Source organism: Lepidochelys olivacea (assembly GCF_965140295.1).
Source record: "Lepidochelys olivacea isolate rLepOli2 genome assembly, chromosome: 1".
Classification (NCBI taxonomy): Eukaryota; Metazoa; Chordata; order Testudines; family Cheloniidae; genus Lepidochelys; species Lepidochelys olivacea.
This window is the reverse complement of record NC_140411.1, coordinates 195,800,147-195,821,671: the sequence shown is the minus strand read 5'-3', so window position 1 is coordinate 195,821,671 and position 21,525 is coordinate 195,800,147. Positions and strand designations below refer to the sequence as shown.

The following is a 21,525-nucleotide window of genomic DNA, read 5'->3' as shown; positions in this document are numbered from 1 at the left end:
AGGTGCTACTTACCCAAAGCAATAATATAAATTAGGACAACAACTGACATAAGAGCCATAATGGCTAACCCAGCAATCACGACAGCACCATTTTTCGGAGGGCATGCTGTTGAAAACAAATTAAACATTTATATTATTTTAAGCAGGTAAAGGAACATATAAAAAATGTATTTCAGAGTAGCAGCCATGTTAATCTGTATCCGCAAAAAGAAAAGGAGTACTTGTGGCACCTTAGAGACTAACCAATTTATTTGAGCATAAGCTTTCGTGAGCTACAGCTCACTTCATAGCCGATGAAGTGAGCTGTAGCTCACGAAAGCTTATGCTCAAATAAATTGGTTAGTCTCTAAGGTGCCACAAGTACTCCTTTTCTTTTTATAAGATGTAATTTCTCATTGAAATTTTTCTGTTCATAGCATGAGCATTCATTTTCAACTAGTAAGGGACAATAGCCTATTTTATCTGTTTTAACAATATGCAGAAAAAAAATCCTTGCAATTTTTGAAATGTCATTTAACATATAAAATTATATTAATCTGTTGCATTCTAAGAGCATTTGTAATTATTCAGTGTTGTTCTCCTTTAGAGCAGAACTTCTACTCCCTACTCCTTTACAATATTGCGCAAATTTAATAAAAAATAATTTTGGTGAGAGACATACTTAAGTACATAGTAAATGTTTTGGGCCAAATTCTGCTCTCCATTACATAAGTCTAAATCTGGAGTGGCTCCAAAATATCCCCCAGATTCTCCAAATATACATCAATAGAGCTGAGAAGAGAAGTTGGCTGTTAAAATCTAACCCAGTCCCCCACCAAAATGCCCACTCACCCTGGCCCCAATAAGAAAAGAACTTTAGTTTAACTTCAGTAGGGGCTACTCTAATCTGCTCAGAGTCAGGCATAGGCTTAGACTCAAGGCCTCTAATTTCTACTGAAATATTTAAATGTTGAATTTTTAAAAGATGTTGAACATAACATTCGGAAATATACACAAAGTCGGTCTTATGCTGTAAATGGGTACTGTGAAAGGGACACAGTTTGGGAAAATATCACTTCTGTTTGAAAATGTTGCACCTACTATAATGAAAACATCACCTAAGACTACGATAAATGAAAAAGATTAGCAAAAAAGTTATCAGGTTATTTAATTGCTGCATGACAGCATTTAGGCCATGATCCTGCAAACACTTACTTAAATGCTTAACTTCATGTATTTGTGTAAGTGTTGGAAAGATCAGGATCATAGTGTAGTCAGATTGACTCTTTCACCTCTATAGTCCGTTTTTCCTTTGCTAAAAGACCCTTTGAAAAACAGAGCAACAGAAAACCCTTATTTTTCCTCAAAGGAGTTTTTTGTTTGTGATATTTTTAAAATCAAGACAGTATTTAAAGGATGCTCTATCAGAAGCAGGATTTTTTTAAAATTAGGCAATTAAAAAAATCCAAGTTAACATAGCTTTAAGAACCTGTTTTCAAAAATTATTTATAAACAGTTTTGAGGCCAGTGCAAAGACAGTATTTTTTTCCTTTTTAAAGAAGATCAGTTATTGAAAACTCTCCATAACTTTTCTTCCCAACCCCCAAACACCATTTAAAAATAGTTACACCCTGTTCACACTGGCCAAAACAGCAAAGCTACTTGACACCATTTTCAAGATAAGTTTTTGAAACTGTTTCTTAACATGGTGCATTTAGTAGAACAGAGGCATAATTCTCTCAAGTCAAATTCACATTTATGCTTTCTAGGATAAGTCACTTCAAGACATCTACAAGAGAAAGTATTCTGTATGAACACAGTTCAGTGTTCCACCATTATTAGAGTCCTGCGTGGATACAAAATTTGTATCTGCATCTGATCCGGGAGCTGCAAAAATGGTCCGCTGATAAAAAGCAGGTATCTGCGGATTTGCAGGGCTCTAACCATTATTCGCAAACACACTGCCAAGCTTGGCCAGCCCTAAATTTGTCCTCTCTTTCTTCTGAGATTACTTTGCTCTGTGTTTTACTCTTGAAGAAAAAAAGCTTCCATTTTTTGCTGGCCCACGAGAAAATAAAAATCAAATTTTAATCAGTACTGTATCAAAACACTGCAGGCATTCTTCCAAGTTTACTATTTAATGAATTCGCATTCTTGCTGAAGCTCTTGTGATTCATTTGCCTCAACGATACTGTTAAAACATACACAGCAAAAGCAAAGGTTTGACAATACACTCTACTGATTTATTCATTTAAACATCAGAAATGGATTCTGCCTCTGTGCATGTGTTCTTTTTAAGATTGTTGAACACAATCAAAACAACATACTAATGAGGGTCAATGCTGGTTGTAGGTGACTCTTTAGGGTATGCAGTACTGCAAAATAAGTAGTAAATTAAAGCAATCCTTTTTTCAGGCAACAGCTTGCAGGATGCAGCCATGCTGGATAGTCATACAAATGAAACTATAATATGTAACATAATGCCTTAAGGTTATTTTTCCTTCACCAGATACAACAGTAGTAACACAGCAGTTCTAGAATATATTTATAGCAATTCTATTGCTAAATCATGAAGCAGAAAAGTTACTTTACAAAATATTCCAGTGTTAATGTGCAAATAAACTGGTCCCACTAGGTACAGACAAAGGTAAAAAGAACAGATACAAAAAAGTATTTTGTGCAAAAGATTCTCATTATTAAACCAAATTGCTAAAATTAAGTATATTTTCTTTTAAAAGAAGGTATATTGCTTACCTGTGATGCACAGGGCAAAGCCGATGACAGCAATCAAATAACCAAGTGATTCCAGAACTACCACAAGAATTGCAAACAGTAGTAGATTATTCTTAAAAACTGGAGGGAAAAAGCCAAATATTTTACTGTAGCTTTTGAAAGGACAACAAAAGAAAACATGTGAGGTTTGTGATCCAAACTGGACTAGGAACCAGAATCTTCTGAATACTAGTCCTGGCCAGCTTGTGTGATGACTAAAGAAATCCTGAGACAAACAGCTAGGCCTTTCCCTTAAAGGACAAGGGACACAATAAAAGCAAACAGCGTAAGTGGAAAAGTAAACAAAAAATCCCTGAAGGTTGTGATTCAATCCAATCCTATGACCCTGGATGAGGAGTCTGAGCTACCCAAAGACATTCTACCCCCAACTCCATCTCCCAAGCAGACAATTCACAGTTCTTTTCTTGATCACCTAAGCCAGGTGATCTCAGGTTATTCCCTTGTTCACAGAACATTAGGAAGACCAGGACCACAGCACACTGTCATAGTGCCTATTTATGAATGACAAACATGTAGGTTATGAGTAAAAAAAAAAAATTGTGTTTCTAATATTAGACTGAGATGCTTTTAATGAGACAGTAAATAAATGAATCCTCACCTATCTTAAGCAGAAAATACTGAAGTGGCACTAAAATCACAGCAGGGAGTACAATTAAGCCAAGTCCAGCTTGATTCTTTGGCTCAAACCCATCTGTAAACAGTTGTACAAATTAGTAAAACAGAAAATCATGGCTGACATTAAGCACATGCAAAGCAAGTAACCTCTTGGGATCCTCACACTTTTAGGGGTCTGGAAATCCCAAGCACGCTCTGCAACTCACTTCCTGACCTTTGATCTCTTCAAGCAGTAGAACAGGAGGAAGAAATCAGTTTTTGGCCTAATTCTCCCCTTCTGCAGTTTGGAGCTCTACAAATCACAAGGCTGCCCTGGAGCAAATCCAAATGGAGTAATACATTTTAAATAAACACCCAGTAATTATATAACCCATTGAACCCTGGTGAAGATTTTGTACTCTTTTCTTTCACCTGGCCATGTTCAACCTGGAGGTCTGGACTTCTGCTGGGACTGTAAATGTTTGTTCTGTACATAAGGGAGTCTTTGCCCGAACTTGTTTAAATACCAGGTTCTGGAGAAAATAACATTCCTGGATGGGATATTCCAAGCCCAAGGTATAGGAGTTTTGTTTAATATACTGTGTTGTTTACAGTGATAAGGTTTGGTTCAGTTCTTTTCTCAGTCCTGTTCATTCCTCCTTAAAGAAAGTTTTCATTGCCTATATGTTGTATATTTAATACTATCTTCTCTTCCGATTCTTCCTTCTATGATAGTGGATTATCTTGGTAGTGAGATACACTAAGGTTTCGGAGTACTCCACACTCAGATCCTATTGAACTTCACTTAGATTAAAGACATTCTTCTATTCTGGTAAAGTTTGTGGCCCGGCCCAGTCAAGTACTGGACCAGACCAGTTATGGGTTAGTCTCATAAGAGGAGGAGAGAGAATCTCTTCTAAGCCAGCTCCATATATATTACCACATATGGGGCCAGATCCTCAGCTTCATCAATTTACAACAGCTCAGGATCTGATCCATTGTGTTGGATACTGATATTAATATGTTTTGATATTGCTTTGTACAGATTTGCATGTTGAACAGAGGTCTTCAGAAGGATACCTTGTGAATTTGATTGCAAATATGGACAAAGATTAAACTACTTTTTGAGCCCCAGCTTATCAAAACTGAACTCCAGATATGAAATTTAAGCAAGCACCTCTTATGAGCTCAGAATTACCCATTAGGAAATCAAAATAGAAAGAGTACACATTTGAAATGGCATCATTACCAAGAATCAATAACTCCAAACTAAGTGTTGCTTTTATGTTTACTAGATTTGTTACTTAAAAAAAAAAATCCAGTAAATAATAATACATTAACACTATACAATCTATACCACGTCAACGCATTTTAACAGATTTTTACATGTTTTTGGACTCAAAAACTTTTGGAATTCTTGGTGAGCGTGGAACAGGAATTAAAAAGCCCTTTAATTAAATCTTTTAATCTGCATATGAAATTGATTCTCTTTCTTTTTGCAGTTTAAAAATAAAAAGATTATTTTAAACAGAGGCAAGCCTCTACAGTATGTTTAAAGAATTAGAAATACTCTTATCCAATATTCCATAGTTTCTTAATGTGTAACTTTAATAACTTCCATAATGTGTAAGTTTAATCTAACTTTAACAAGTAGTCTTATGTGACAATTACCCTTGACTTTAATGAATAACTTTATTCACATGCATCAGTGTTCGCAAAACCCAGGCTTCAGTCAGCACTTTGTATCTGTGGAAGTTATACAAGCATTTTTTTCCTCCAGGATCTACATGGTCGCACTCAAATTTGGCATTCTCCTCTCATGAGACATATGGAGGTTGCTTTTACATTAATGGGAAAGACACACTAGAATTTACACAACTAAAGTCAATAGGAGGGCTATCATTGACTTTAATGGGAGTTCTGATTGGCTCAGTTCTTAAATTATGAATATTTTGACTGCACCCTCCAAGGAAACTTACTCTGCAGCTGATGGAATAACACTGCTCTACCCTGATCAGCCCTTGCTTCTGGATAGCACTGGGCACGTCAAGTAAATTGCCTTGCTCTGTCTCCCTGCATATGTGCACAGACAGCGATACAAAAACAGAAATCCATTAATTTCTCAACTGCCTTTCTCTCTAACCAAATTGAATACTGCAGTGCAAACACATATGGGTTACACAAGCAGAAGTCTTGGATTGTTGTTAGTTCTTTTATTTTTTGGGGGAATTCTGTAACAAGGGAAAAAGAGCAGAGCGTGCAACCAGAAAGGACGACACTGTGGGAAGAAGAGAGAACATTCTTCAGAGTGCAGCCTCTACTGCTGATTTCAACACCTGGTAACTGGAGCAAAAACTGCCATGCACGCAGGTCGTAAAAAATGCACTACTTGGGAATATTTTCACGAAATTCCTGTACCTCTGGATTAAAAAAAAAATGAACACATGCCAAATGCAAACAATACAACAAAAAGATGTAAGGCCTGGTTGCCAGAATGAAACATTATGAAAAATAATCCTCAGAAAGCAAAGACTTTGAAGATGATGATGTAAACATGTCTGAACCATCAGGATCAAATGGTTAATAAACTTATTTTTCCACCATTCTATGGACTGCCTATGATATCTTACTATGCTAGTGAACGATAACTTAAATTACTGTCATAAATTTGTGTTTTGGGTGGATTACTTATGAATTTCAAAATGTTTATGTTTAAAATATAATTGATGTTAGTTGTGGGAGTATTTATCAATTAAATTTTTATGGTTACCGCTGCACTTTTGAAATATTTTTTTATTGCTCAAAATAATCAAATATACTAGGCGACGATTTTCTGTTTAAAAGTAGTTTTATCAGGCATTTATTAATTTTAACATTTAATTTTTTTTTCAAGCTGTTTGGTATTTTTGAGATAAGCATTTAAATAGATATAGATAATCCTTATAACTTATTTTTACTATACAACTGCGTTTAGAATAAATTGTATTCATTTAAACGGTGGTACAAACAGCAGCAGTAGGAGAAATCTTTTATTTACAATCTTCTATTTTTTAAGCAGGGCCCTGAATCACAGGGAGTGAGAGTGGCTTTTTTTTTTTTTACCATTTTATTTCAGGATCCAACTTATATACAAGGGGTTAAAGAACATCCATCATCTGAATGTCTACAACTTCACAGCCATCTGCTGGTAGCACCAGCAGTGCTGCAACTAAACATACATCAGACTATAAATTACCTATATTAAAAAAACCCCCAAAAAACGCCTTCTCTTCATCATCCAGTAAACATCATGGATGAGTTTGTAATCAGGACCAGCTAGTTCCATCAAGACTTCATCGATGAAAAGACTGCTCAGTACATTTTTGCAACAAATTCTCCCTTTTGTCTTGTTAAGAATAACCATTTCAATGACATGGTTCGATGATTACGATGAGGTTCCACTCAGCAGAGCAGACATTACTGAAAGGTTGCTGGATACAGTGTATGAGAAGGAAACTGAACAGCGTGCAAAAACAGTGACAAGAAATTATTTAATCTGGGTCTTGATAGAGAAAGCAATGTGTACACTGATCCAATAATATGTGCTTGTGCGGCAACAAAAGATGGGGATGTCTACCTTATAGAAACAACTGGTACCGCCGAGTACTTAAAAGTAGCAGCAGCAAAAGCTATAACAAACTGATCAAAAATTCAAGTGTCAAGTGCATAGCTTTTCATAGACAATGCTGCAAATGTAGCACAAATGAGAAGAAATCTAGAAGAAGATAATGAAAGGAACATGAAACTTATAATGTATGGGTGCATTGCTCAGTTGATGCATCTTCTATCTAGCCACAGACTTAAGGACAATTCCAGCATAAAGGAAAATGTTGCTGAAAATTGCAAAATACTTCCATAACAAGCACGCCGCTTCAGCTTCACTGAAGAGAGAAAGAGAGCTAAACTAATTCTGCCCCAAGACGTACAACAGAATTCACTGGTTGACTTTTTTGAGCTATTTATCAAGAATTGGCCTATTCTGATGACAATTTATGAAGAAAATCATGACAAAATAGATGGAACTATCACAGTCAAAGAAAAATGTAGAAGATATGCTAGTTCTGTAGCCTTGGACAAACTGCAGAAAGATAGCTGCTGTATTGCTAATGCTGTTGAAATCTGGAAAGTCAAGAGACATGGTAGAAAGAAATACTCAGCAACAAAGTTAAATTTCATGCAGCAAAGAAACAGATGGATCAAGCACTTACTCCACCTCATTTTCTTACCAATATTCTCAATTAAAAAATGAGGAGGGAGTGTTCTAAAAGTTTGAAGGACAGTCGCAGTAACTTAGCCCTGGTCTACACTATAAGTTTAGGTCGAATTTAGCAGCGTTCAATCCATCTAACCCTGCACCCGTCCACATGACGAAGCCATTTTTGTCCACTTAAAGGGCTCTTAAAATCGATTTCTGTACTCCTCCCTGAAAAGGGGATTAGCACTAAAATCGACATCGCCGAGTCGAATTTGGGGTAGTGTGGATGCAATTGGACAGTATTGGCCTCTGGGAGCTATCCCAGAGTGCTCCATTGTGACCGCTCTGGACAGCACTTTGAACTCAGATGCACTTGCGATCCTGCGCGAGCCAGGTCGCTGTGTCACATGCACTCTGTGCTGTGTCAGCCTTGGGTGGGGGCATGACTGCTTTGTGAGCAGGAAGGCCATAGATATAGACATTGCATTAGGTAGCTTCTATAGCTAGAGAAAACATTCCTGTGCATTCGGCAAAGTCTGTGGCAAAAAAAAAAACAGAAGCCCCGGGACACATCAAACTATTAATAATACACAACCACACGTTACATAAAGTATAACAGGGACCACGCGAGGGATACATTCAAGTTGGGTTTCTGTAGTGTAGTGGTTATCATGTTCACCTAACACATGAAAGGTCCCCGGTTTGAAACTGGGCAGAAACAGGTCACTGTTCCTTTTTCTGACTCCCCTCCTGCATTTTTAGCCTTAGAACAGACCGTGCTGTGAAATTTTACTTTGAATTATATCAATTATGAGTTAAATAATATGGAAGCTCTAATTTATAGTCCCGGGTTCCTTTCCCTTTCAGCTGCTCTGATAAATTAACATTTTTGTTGGGGGCGGGGGAAAATTTTCATGAAGTCTTTTATAGGGACTAAATGATATCTAGGACTCTGAAATAATCTTAATGTGGCCCACAGAGTGCAATCCTTCATTCTGGATTTGTCATTCCACAAATTGAACTGCTCCTTATTACTGTCCAGGCTTCACGAGTCTGGGGCAGGCTGTGGTAGGTGTGAACGCGCCATGCTGCTGGCTGGGAGCGCAGCCTGAGGCAGAAGCCTCCAGCTCGCATGATATTCCAGGCTGGACTGAATCTTCATGAGACGAAACTTAAAGAAGAGAATGACCTGGAGTCACTCCCATTAGGTGCTCTAAGAGGAGGATAGCTATGTCTGTCCAGGCACCCCTGATTGACCTCACAGAGGTCTGCCAGGACCACCCAGGAGATGTACAATGGCTATCAGTCCTACTGCACCGTCTGCCACGAAGGCAAGGAGTTGCTGTTGTGTAGCAATGCAGTACAGCTTTTGCCAGCAGCATCCAGGAGACGTACGGCGATGGTGAGCTGAGTGAGCTCCATGCTTGCCTTGGTATAGCAAGCATGGCAGCTGGCTGAGTGGGAGTCGGCAGCCGGGACCCCAGCTGGCAGGAGTTGGCGGACGGAGCCCCAGACCGGCAGCGGGCTGAGCAGCTCAGCCCGCTGCCGGTCTGGGGCTCCGTCTGTCGGCCCCACTCAGCCCCCTGCCTGCTTGGGGTTCCGATCATCCAGGATGGCAGTGGGCTGAGCGGGGCCGGGACCCCGGAAAAAAGGCGCAAAATGATTGTCTGCCCTTGCTTTCATGGAAGGAGGGGGGCCTGACGACATGCACCCAAAACCACCCGCAACAAAGATTTTGTCCCATCAGGCATTGGGAGCTTAACCCAGAATTCCAATGGGCAGTGGAGACTGCGGGAACTGTGGGATAGCTACCCACAGTGCACCGCTCTGTAAGTCAATGCTAGCCACAGTACTGAGGATGCACTCCGCCAACTTAATGTGCTTAGTGTGGACATACGCAATTGACTGTATAAAATCGACTTCTATAAAATCGACTTCTATAAAATCGACCTAATTTCGTAGTGTAGACATATAAGGAAACTACTGTCTCATTTTCATGAGACTTAGCCAAGTAGGAACTTAAGCTTCACTCACTTGGGCATATTTGAACATTTTTCCAGGCTGACCTGAAATAATCAGTTTAATTCACCAATTACAGTTAATCTCTTTGTTCCTTTAATAATTCATTTAGTTGTAAGTGTGAAACATATTTTGATAAAAGATGTTTATGTATCCAAAACATTTAAGGTTGCTTTGTTAAATAAAAGTAATTTTATATGCTGTTTTTTGTTTAATTAAATTCCAGTTACCATCCTAATGCAGCTTGTCACAAATCATGAACAAAAAGTTAATTTAACTAGTAAATAAGCAATATATCATTCACCATTTTCTAACATACTCAAAATGTACAATTAATAAAGAATCTGAAAATAGTAAGCTATATAACTGCTTAAATCAATGTATATTGGTATAGCATACCCTAGGCAGCAAAAAGAAGAACCAAATCTAGTGTAAATGCTCTATTTAGTTGTAAATCAACATGTTTAATGGTTATATGACCTAATGGGAATGCACCTTTCTTTAGAGAATAACTGAAGTACAAATGGAAAAACTGATTAAAATCAATTCTTTAAATTGAGACTTTCCATTTGGTGATTAAATTGTCTTGATTTAAATCAATCCACCCTGAATCAAAGAGTAATTATCAATGTTTCACTGTGAAACTGGGGGTATATATCTAGTGGGTCCTCACAGGGGTCTGTCCTGGGTCCAGTACTATTTTATATTTTCATTAATGACATGGGTAGTGGAGTAGAGAGTATGCTTTTAAAATTTGTGGAGGATACCAAGCTAGGAGGGGTTGCTAGTACTTTGGAGGACAGTATCAGAATTCAAAATGACCTTGATGAATTGGAGAATTGGTCTGAAATCAACAAGATGAAATTCAATAAAAACAAGTGCAAAGTACTACATTTAGGAAGAACTAAAAAATGGGCAATAACTGGCTAGGCAGTAGTACTGCTGAAAAGGAATTGGGGGGGTTATTGTGGATCACAAATTAAACATGAGCTAACAATGTGATGCAGTTGCAAAAAGGATAATATCATTCTGGGCTGTATTAACAGGAGTATTGTATGTACAATACGGGAGGGGCAACTGCCCAGCTCTATTCTTCACTGGTGATGCCTTAGCTGAAGTATTGTATCCAGTTCTGGGGTGGCACACTTTAACAAAGATATGGACGAACTGAAGAGAGTCCAGAGGAGGGCAACAAAATTTATAAAAGATTTAGAAAGCCTGACCTATGAGAAGAGGTTAAAAGAACTGGGCAATTTCTGTCTTGAGAAAAGATGACTGAAGGGGGGCCCAATACCAGCCTTCAAATATGTTAAGGGCTATTATAAAGAGGACAGTGATCAATTGTTCTCCATGTCCACTGAAGGTAGGACAAGAACTAATCACTTTAATCTGCAGCAAGGGAGATGTGGATTGGACATTAGGAAAAGCTTTCTAACTATAAGGATAGTTAAGAACTGGATTAGGACTTCCAAGGGAGGCTTTGGAATCCCCATCATTGGAGGTTTTTAAGAACAGGTCAGGGATATCACCTGTCACTATCACTATCACCTGTCAGGGACAGTCTAGGTTTACTTGGTCTTGCCTCAATGCATCAGACTAGACTAGATGACCTAAATTTCTATGGTTCTATAAGACACTTGAAAGATAAGCAGACTGGTTTTTTTACTGAGAAAATTTAAACATAAACTTTGAAATAGAAGGTAAAGAGGCTCCTTTGTGGTATACAACTTTAATTTATGATCCTCTATTTCAAGTAATTTTGGCTGTACTGGCAAAGGAAAATAGGTAAAACATTGTTGAGCAAGTGATCTCTCTTTCAGTTCACCGACTCCATATGAAATTCCTAGGGGAATGTCTCTAGTGAGTTCCACCTTTTCACAGCTATTGTTATGGCTCCTTTACCAATCAACCTACAGAAACCTTGAAACATTGATTCTATCAAGAAATTTCAACTCCTCCTACCTTCCCATCACAAATTACCCATCTTCCCTTTAACCATTTTTACTGATGGTGCACAGAAATTCAGCATTATACCAACTAAAACACAGAAGAGTGAACTTCTGGCCTGATTTTCAGAGGTGCTGACAACACGCATTTCTCAATGAAATCAACCTTCCGTATGCTTATCACTTCCGGCCACTGATATGTTAGACGACAAATAATTATTACACTTACCTAGAACTAAAAGGATAAAACCAACAACAGCAACAACTGAGATGATGATTCCTGCAATAATTAAGCCAATGTTCTCCTGAAATGTAGTTCCCTTTGATACTAAAGGAAAATGAAAGTAAGAGAGATAATTTGTTTAGTAATGAAGCATCATTTACAAGAATACACATCTTTTAAATTATGACCATGGTCAGAAAAAGGATCCCTTCAAGAATGGCATCTTGACGTTGTACATCTTTCCAGTTGTCTCTACAGCACTGACAGCAATAAAACTTGAGATCAGTATCCTAGATAAATTCCTAATTACAAATTAATTTACATCCTGCCTACCACAGGGCACAAGTCAACTTCCATAGATTTCACTGCAAGCTGGATCAGTTCCATAAAACCCTTTTGCCATTTCAATTAGATATGGTTAGTCTTCATTTATTTTTTTTTTTCAGTGCGTTATGAACTGTTTGTTCAGGTGATTAGGATGCTAGCCAAGGACATGGAAAACCTGCATTCGATTCTCTGTTCAGCCACAGACTTCCCGTGTGACCTAGGACATCTGACAGATTCATAAATTCCAAGGCCAGAAGGGACCACTGTGATCATCTACAGTCTGACCTCTTGTATAAAACAGGTCTTAGAACTTCCCCAACATAATTCCTAGAGCAGATCTTTCAGAAAAACATTCAATCTTGATTTAAAAATTGGCAGTGATGGAAAGTCCATCATGACCATTGGTAAATTGTTCCTTTGATTAATTACTCTCACTGTTTAAAATGTACACCTTATTTCAACTCTCCATTTGTCTAGCTTCAACTTCCAACCATTGGATTGTGTTATACCTTTCCCCACTAGACTGAATAGCCCATTATTAAATATTTATTCCGCATAGGAGGTACTTCTAGACTATAATCAAGTCACCCTTTAACCTTCTTCTTCTAAAAGGTCTACACAAACTGGCTTCTACTTTCCATCTGATTTTTTAAAACACTAGATTCCATTTTCTGTTGCTCCATTTTACCCTGCTGCTTCATTTATGAAAATGATATTCGCACTAACATTTAGCATTTGTAAAGAACTGAAACAAAATTTAATACTTACCAGTAACGCCTAACTGAATCCAATAAAACAAAATAGCGCAGACCAGGAAGAGTATGATGAAAATAGATTCTACTTGTGGGAACCATGGCTCTGAATTGACACACAAAAAGAGGGAAAGGGAACAGTGGGGGACATAAAATTTGAAGTTATTGGGTTTACATTATAAGTGCTCATTTTAGCCTAGTCTGTAGGCTGCTTAACACTCTCTCTGCTACCAATTTTAAAACCTATAACTACAACCTTTGATCTTCTGATGTAATTGGGTAAAATATGACAGGCTGTTCCCTACTCATTCAAGATTCCAATTACTGTAACTCCCAATTCCAGAAATGTATTTTTCCCCCCCATGTTCCTTATCCACATCTAGACTAAGGAAGGCATTAGCAAGGTTTTTGTTCTTGTTTCACGCATTTTACCACCACTACACATACTGGTATCTCTGCATTGATTTCTACTCATCAGTACGCTCTGATTTCACCTGTCTCTTGGTTGCCTTTCTCTCACTAATCTTTCATACCAGGTTACCAGCCCTTCCTCAACGGCTCTGGATGGGATCAGAGCCAACTGAAAGTTACATTACTTTTGTCAAGTGCATGCTGCTGTACATGGGCATAACATGCAAAACAGCAAGGAACAGAAGCAGAAGAGATTATATCCAGGTAAAGTCATATATCTTCGTATGACACCTTCTGGCATTCATGCATGCCAAGGGTTGCCGCCCAGTTACAGGACACAGCAATTTCGAAAATACCACTACTTTGCTAAAAGGCATGCATAAATTCTGGATTTCTGCACTCGGCCTTCTTGGTTTAAATTCATTCACCAAAGACCAAAGTCTACCTTTTCTATATTGCCCCGACACTTGTTCCTCTATTCCAGCCTCTCCACTCAATGGAATTTTGCACTTTCAGCTACTACTGCTAAAAAAAGTTCACACCTTCAGCTAGATTTACACTGCTCACACACATCCCTGACAACACAACTCAACAGCCAGATTCCCAGCCCCAGAAGCAAATTGTTAAGTACAATTACACCAGCATTTTGTGGTGGGACAAGCTGCCACACTCTTAACACCATGCATTGGACTCCTCGTGGTTAGCACGATGCTCAGCATTTCACATGTATGCCAGTTTGGAGTTGCTAGAACCATTGCTGCACGGAAATAGCATAGTAGCAGGCTTGGTGCCTGATGTTCCCTGGAGGTATGGGGAGGGATGCTAGGAGAAGGGCCAGGATGAGGAAATCACAAAAGGGTTGAAGGACATGAGAAGAGAGTGTGTGGGGATCAGGGGAAGTATATCAACTTCCCTATCACAGCAAGAGGCCTGACATAGTAGGCGGTTTTATTGATGGCCCTTTGTTTTATCAATGACCATACGGCAGTGGGACAATCACAAGTGATACACCTTGGGATTTTTGTGGAGAGCAGTACAGTAGGGAGCGTGATGAAATACAAGGGTAATGTATTGTTCCACATGATCTCTCTGCCAAGAAATGTTGGACTGTCTTTTCCATGTAGCTAAGCACACAGGCTAGTGGATCTCAGAAGCCATTCCAATTTATCTGCCTTCCCATTTTGCCCCACAAATGCACACCGGGGGCTGCCCATTAAAATGTCTATCAGGAACAGGGCTATGAAGTCCTTCAAAAAAAATCATAGCCAAAAAAACTTTTTTGTCAGTGAATATAACTGAGCACCAGACTCAGGTATCCACAAACATTCTCAGACACATAAAACATATCAACAAACCCAGGTACCGGGATTTATTCATTTGGTCATTCTATCTGTACTGCATGAGAGAGCATTACACTATTCTATCAAGGAAGTGTGGCCCAAAGGTCAGGAGTCAGGACACCCTGGCTCCGTCACTGACTTCTTGCATGACCCTGGGGAAGTCACTTCATCTCTCTGTTGAACAATTTCCACCACTGTAAAATGAGGATAAGTACACTTTTCTATATAAAGTATTTTGAGATCTACCAACTGAGAGCACTATATGTAGAGATCTGAAGACAGAAGGGCCTGATCATAGTCTTCAAATGTGTTATGAAGAGGAAAGTGATCAATTGTTCTCCATGTACACTGAAGGTAGACAAAAAGTAATCTGTTTAATCTACAGGAAGGGTGATTTAGGTTAGATATTAGGAAAAACTTTCTAACGGTAAGGATATTTAAGTACTGGCTTTCAAGAGACGTCGTCGAATCCCAGTCACTGGAAATTTTAAAGAACAGCTTAGATAAACACTTGTCAGGGATGGTCTAGAGCAGTGGTCTCCAACCTTTTTAAGCACAAGATCGCCTTCTGAATTTAAGTACAACCCAGGATCCACCTCAAAGAAAATGTAGAAATAACAGTTTATTATGTTATATAAAGCTGAGATCAATTGCTTAATATACATAATTATACATTTTCCCTTCTTACTAAGTCTGACACTTGTGACTGCACATTACCAACCAGTGTCTTGAAATTCGGGTTGTAATTTGAAATAGCTAGTCGGAGGCAGTCCTGCAGATGTGCATCTGTGATGTGGGTGCGATACTTGGACTTGATAATCTTCATTTGTGAGAACGCCATCTCACACAGATTGGTGGAACCAAAGTAAGCTTTCACTTTTAAAGCACAGGACAACAGAAGGGGATACTTTTCTCGGTTTACGGGTCCCCAAAAATCGCTGTCCCTTGATCTGGCTTTCAGCTCAATGTTATTCTGCATGATAATTAGCTCCATATAAACTCCATTACTTTGTAAATCAAACACCTGATGGAATGTCAGGGCCAACCCACCAATGTCTGCTGGAAGGAACGGATTTGAGATCTACATGATGACTGGCTCCATCATGTCTAATTCTTGAAATCGCCTCTTGAATTCCTCTGCTAATTTGGTCAGCTGTGCACAGAACTTTTCAGGGTGGAACCATTTTTCTTTGTCTTCAATTTTTTCTAGTATTTTCTCCATACTGGGAAGTGCTGCAGCATTTTATCCTTTAACTGGAAGGATTACAGACTCAGTTTCAATTTGAATGCATTCACCGCTCTGATTGTATGTGGTAAGTTTCTGCCCTTTCCCTGCAGTTCACAGTTCAGCTCATTCAATGTGGACGTTACATCAGTAAGTCCAGCAGCCATACATTATCTGAGAGCTCATTACACACTTCATTCCTTGATTTTAGAAAAGTGATGATTTCTGGCATTAGATCCAAAAATCTTTGCAGGACTTTCCCCCCGCTTAACCACCTCACATCTGCATGGAGGAGCAGCTCACCGTAAGTAGCATCCACTTCGTCAAGTAAAGATTTAAACAGGCAGTGCTGGAGGGCTCTTGCTCGAATTGAGATTACAATTCTGACAACGATTTTCATTACATGTGAGAAGTCCGTAACTTTATTTGCTAGTGCTTGCTGGTGGATTATACAGTGGTAATTCACAAATGAAGGAAAATCTGGATAATTTCTGCAAAATGAAACAAAGTCTGCATGTGCGCCAAGCATGCCGGATGCACCATCCATTGAGACTGAAACAAGTTTCTTGATTAGAATGATTTTCTCAAGAATGTACTTTTTGAATTCATTATAGATATCTTCACCTCTTGTTCTCTCTTTAAGGGACAAAACAGTCAGAAGGTCCTCTTCAGTTTTGTCATCCTTAAAAACCATTTGAACAAAAACAACTACCTGGGCTGCGTCGGTCATGTTGATCAATTCATCAAACTGCAGTGAAAAGCATTTGCAGTCATTAAAATCCTGCTGTAGTTGCTGAAAGACGTCGTCGGACAAAGATTCCACCCATCTTGCTACTGTGGAAGCACCAACTTACATGCTCTGGATTGCTGTCATCATTTCCTCTTTGTTTTGAAAGTCTTTAAATAAGGAGTCTGCTGCCACAGTCACTGCCTCTTTAAATACTTCTCCATCCGTGATTTATTGTGTTTTGCCAGCAGATGGCAAACACTAAACGATGCTTCAGTAGAGGCCTTCCCTTTTGCTGCTGGTTTAGTAAAACATGACTGTTGAGCTTTCAAAACAGCCTTTAATTCATTAACTTTCTTTGTACATAGTGGGCTAATCAAGGGGAAACTGTTCTTGAATTTGCTATGCATTGTTTAGTGGTGCTTTTCTAAATTCTCCTTTTTACTTATTTAAATACTTGTGTGACACAGAAGACACATGCACTTATCTTTCACTGTCGCGAGCAGAAATTTATTTTCCCATTCCGAATAAAAGTTGTAGGTTTTCGGTTTCTTTTTAGATGGCCCGGGGTTGTCACTCATTATTAATGCTAGCTAGCTAGGTATGTATTTTTTAGTATAAAAAGAGAAAAGAGGAGAGCACTAGCTACAACTATAGTCTAACACTTCTGAGTGGTAGACATGCGTGCCACGCATGATAAGCTTTTTTTCTTTTCTTTTTTTCCAATTCTGCACTTGCAACCAAAGGTGCCAAGAGTTATGGCGCCTCCTGGTTATTAGGAAAGAAGAAGAGAGCACCCCTGTACTTTGTGGAGATAAGACTGGTCATGCTGGAGCCTGTCTCTGCCCCTGGCTCATGTGCAAAGAAGAAATAAAGTTTCAGGAAATTTAACAGAGAACTAAAACCCAACGACCTTCAATGAAAGGGCCCTCAAGCTTGGCTGTTTCTTTGCATTCATCTGTCAGGTCCAAGTGCTCAGATCTGACCAGCGCTGCGTGCAGGCTGCCCAACTCCAGAAGGAGAAAGAAGTCAGCTCTTTTGCTTTCCCCATGAACGCCTTCCTTCCTGAGCAAGCACCCAGGCCAAGGAGAAACCCCCTGCAGGGCCTGTGGGAAGCAGGGCTTTGCATTTTCCCCCTCAGCTCCCTCTAGCATGTAGGACAGCTGTCCCATGGGCTGGAGGCCCAGGGGAAAAGCCTGTGAGGGTTGGTGCGCCATGGGTCTTGGTGGAGATTGTTTGCTTGACCACAAGCCCTGTAACAGGGGGTGGTCTGGGCTGTCGCCTAACTGCGTCTGTGCTCCTAGCCGAGGAAGCACTTTCTCCTCAAGGCTCGCAGGCACCAGCCCCAACTTCCCATGGCAGCTGGTGAGCTGATTGTTTTAATCCTCCACCAGGGAGCTCCCTGCTGAATGCACACGGGCAATCAATGCCAGCAGCCTCGTCTCCCCTCCTGAGTCTGGGGGCATGGGGGGCCGAAGGGGGAGGCCGTACTCAGAGAAATACCTTCTTGTGGGCTAGATCCACCACTTTCCACGGCAGCTGGACCAGCTCTTTCTCATGGAATCCCAGCTTAGCCCCCTGAGCACCAGCAGTCTTCCCGAACAAGATCACCAGGTAGTCAGGAGGAGAGGAGGCAGCAACGGTCAGGGGTAGCAGCAGGCGAATTGGTGGCAGGGGCAGCAAAGAGTGGGAGGAAGCAACAACAAAAGGATGAAAGGACAGAGGTAGGTTGGATAAGAGGCGGGAATACCAAACTGGGGTTGAGGCAGCTGCAGGAAGGACGAAAAGTAGAGGGGTTCCACAAGGGGTAGCAAAAACTGGGGATAAGTGGGTGAGAGGCAGCAGGAGACAGAGGAGCCAATAGCACAGGGAAAGGGAAGCCATAACCCAAAGGTAACGGGGCAGGAGGAGAAGCCACTTCCTAGCAAATGACAAAAAGTTGCCTATGATATCAACATATCCTCTAGAGCCCAAAGGAACTCAGTTGAGACCTGGCTGTTCAGCCCCTCACTTGCTCTGCATGGTTATTGCATCGGCCCTTCTCCCTGCTGGTGACGTGTAAAACCAAAGAAATGTGAATAGCTATGACACCGCTTCACGATCACTAGAGTCCCAGTGCCATTCTCTCCTGGAGCTCCATGAAAGAAGGGAGGGTGCCCTGGTTTGTAGTGCAGAGAGAGGTTCAGGGGACATCGTGTCCACTGCCTATCCACCCCACTGCAGGAAGAAGAAACTCCATCACGCGCCACATTTTAAAGAAGCTCAAATCAACTCCACAGGGAAACCGGCTCTGCTGAAGCTTTGAATGTGGGGGAGGTTAGATGGGGAGTAGGGTCCGAGATGGGAAGGTGGATTGGCGGGGGGGAGGGTGGTTGTGGAGCCAGGCTCCTAGGGAAGAGGAAGGAGATGATGACGAGCAGGTGAGGTGTCTTCTCCGCTGGGAATGGAAGGAAAGCGGCGATCATGTGGAGCAGAGGGATAGGATTGGGGCTGGGAGCGGAAGGGAGGCAAATGTGGGGTTTGCCAGTATAGCTTATTTTGCTCATAGGTGCTGGATAAGATACTGATAAAAGCGCAGTTTGGCTGGGATAAGCTAGTTTGGCTAAGAACGGTCTGCCATACAGTATAGCAGTGCTCTAGCTTCTAGCTAAGTGCTCCTATCATAGGTCTGGCCTCCGTTCCTTACACACCCACCTCTCCTGGCCAGTCATGCACCCTGCATGTGTACACAGCGTGCAAACCCCAGTCCATTAGCACCAACAGGTATCCCAGATACACTAGAACTGACATGCTGGTTGTGACGGTCCCACAGACAGCTCACCATGGTACAAACACATGCACACAGCTGTCCACATAATAACAATCCCAGTCACATGCTCTCCTTGCTCAAGGCCCCAGGTAGTGAATGGATTTTCTTCTGGAAGCAGAGGCACTGTCCCTCCTGCCTGAGATTAGTGGAGCCTCTTCCCTGCCAGTCCCTTCCCGCCCTTCCTTCTCCTTATTCAGCATTAATGTCACCCCCAACAGCTCATTCATCCTCCCAAATTAGCCAAATGAATTGTGTTGTTATTCCAGTTACGACACTGAATGACCCGACATCAAAAACCATTCTGAATTCGCAGCGAGAAGGCAATCTATTATTTCGTTCCCCTGCCCGGCTGGGAGCACCAGGTTTTGGGCTGGAAACAGGCTCTGCTCCATTAATGGTATTTCAAAGCCCCAGTCAGGAGACTAGAGTATTTCATTTCATGCCATGGCAATTACCAAGGTGGCTGTTGTTGTTAACCCCCTGCAGCCTCTGACAGGCTAAGGCTGCTCTTTTGTTTGGGATGGGGTTGGTATACGCCTTGCATGTGTGTGGTTTAACCTGTGTGGGGCTGCTTGTTTAATCAGGGCTGTTCTCAAGCTGGGGTTTCCTTTGACTGGCAACACTGATTTCCTGCTCCTGCCCCACCCCCGCCACTATTGAGTGACTGGGGATTTCTTCTCTGCTGGTTTCCCCCAGATGTAGTGTCTTCTGGCTGGGTGTGGCAAGGGAGCACCCATCGGCAGTTGCTGGAACTTGTTCTGTGCAGAAGCAGAAGCGCTGCATTTCTGCCCAGGTTAGGAAATGGGTGATGGGCAGTTTTCTGCTGATGCCTTTTCAGGATCAGAGGAGAGAGCCTAGCAGCAATTCAAGGCAGTAAGCCCAGCCCTCTCAACACCTCCCTGTCCCTTTAAGCATGTTTCAAGGGTAAGAAGAAGGCAACACCACCCGCTGAGAATGCATCCACCAAATCAGCGCCGCAGCTACGCCAGCAGCATTGCAGCCTGTGGTTCGGGCAGAGAGCTGCATTTCAGCTGTACTGTGAGTTCAGCGGGCGCATCTGGCATCTGGGCTGCCCTGTTCCTGCAGCGTGCGCTTTGTTAAAGTGCCGTCTGCTACTGGAAAACCACCACCTCTTTGGCTGAGAGTGCGATTGGGTGGGATGTACTCCCCTAGCTGGCTGCGATGCTGAAGGAGGTGACGGGACAAGATGGAGGACCGAGACCGGGATCGATGCTCAAAGGCTCCAGGATTGACCAGTTGGTGACCACTGGTCTAGAGCAGTGGTTTTCAAACTGTGGGTCGCGACTGGAATGTAAGGCACTGGGTCAGGGCGGCTCTGGTCAGCACCGCTATCCGGGCCGTTAAGAAGTCCCATTGACGGTGCTGCCCAGCTAAGGCAGGCTAGTCCCTACCTGTTCTGACACTGCACTGCGCCCTGGAAGTGGCCAGTAGCAGGTCCAGCTCCTAGGCAGGGTGGCCACATGGCTCTGCGCGCTACCCTGCCCCAAGCACTGGAGCTGGAGGGGAGGCAGTGCCTGTGGGCAAGAGCCGCTTGCACACCTCTGCCAAGGAGCTGGACCTGCTGCTGGCGGCTTCCAAGATTCAGTGCAGGCCGCAGTGCCAGGACAGGCAGGAAGCCTGCCTTAGCACCTCCGCTGCGCCGCTGACCGGGAGCCGCCTGAGGTAAGCCTGTGCCCCAACCCTGCGCCCCAATCCCCTGCCCCAGCTATGAGCCCTGCAAATCCGGAGCCCGTTCCTGCACCCCAAACCCCTCATCCCTGGCCCCATCCCAGAGTCTGCACCCCCAGTCCAGAGCCCTGACCCCCTCCCATACCCCAACCTCCTGACCTACTCCAGAGGCCTCCACACACCCTGAATCCCTCATTCCCAGCCCCACCCCGCAGCCCTTACCCCTGCACCCCAACCCTCTGGTTCGGTCCTGAGCCCCTCATCCCCAGCTCCATTGGGTCGTGGGCATTAACAATTTTCTTCAACTGGGTTGCCAGAAAAAATGTTTGAAAACCACTGATATATATATTTGGATATATATTTGGTCCTGCCTCAGCTCAGGGGCTCAAGGAGGATGTGTGGACCACATGATCTCTCGAGTTCCCTTCCAGCTCTGTATTTCTATGATCTAGAAAAT

The 21,525-nt window shown here is 41.8% G+C and overlaps 1 protein-coding gene across 1 annotated transcript in view; it reads right to left on the bottom strand.

Moving 5' to 3' along the window:
- CD47 (CD47 molecule) overlaps positions 1 to 21,525 on the bottom strand; it is a 36,643-nt gene that overhangs the window by 9,633 nt on the left and 5,485 nt on the right. Inside the window, exons 3-7 of the mRNA XM_084649144.1 lie at positions 12,884 to 12,973; positions 11,795 to 11,893; positions 3,371 to 3,463; positions 2,734 to 2,832; positions 14 to 106 (exon numbers count right to left, since the gene is read on the bottom strand). Of these exons, the coding sequence (XP_084505270.1) occupies positions 14 to 106; positions 2,734 to 2,832; positions 3,371 to 3,463; positions 11,795 to 11,893; positions 12,884 to 12,973 (474 nt within the window). The remainder of the gene's footprint in view (positions 1 to 13; positions 107 to 2,733; positions 2,833 to 3,370; positions 3,464 to 11,794; positions 11,894 to 12,883; positions 12,974 to 21,525) is intronic.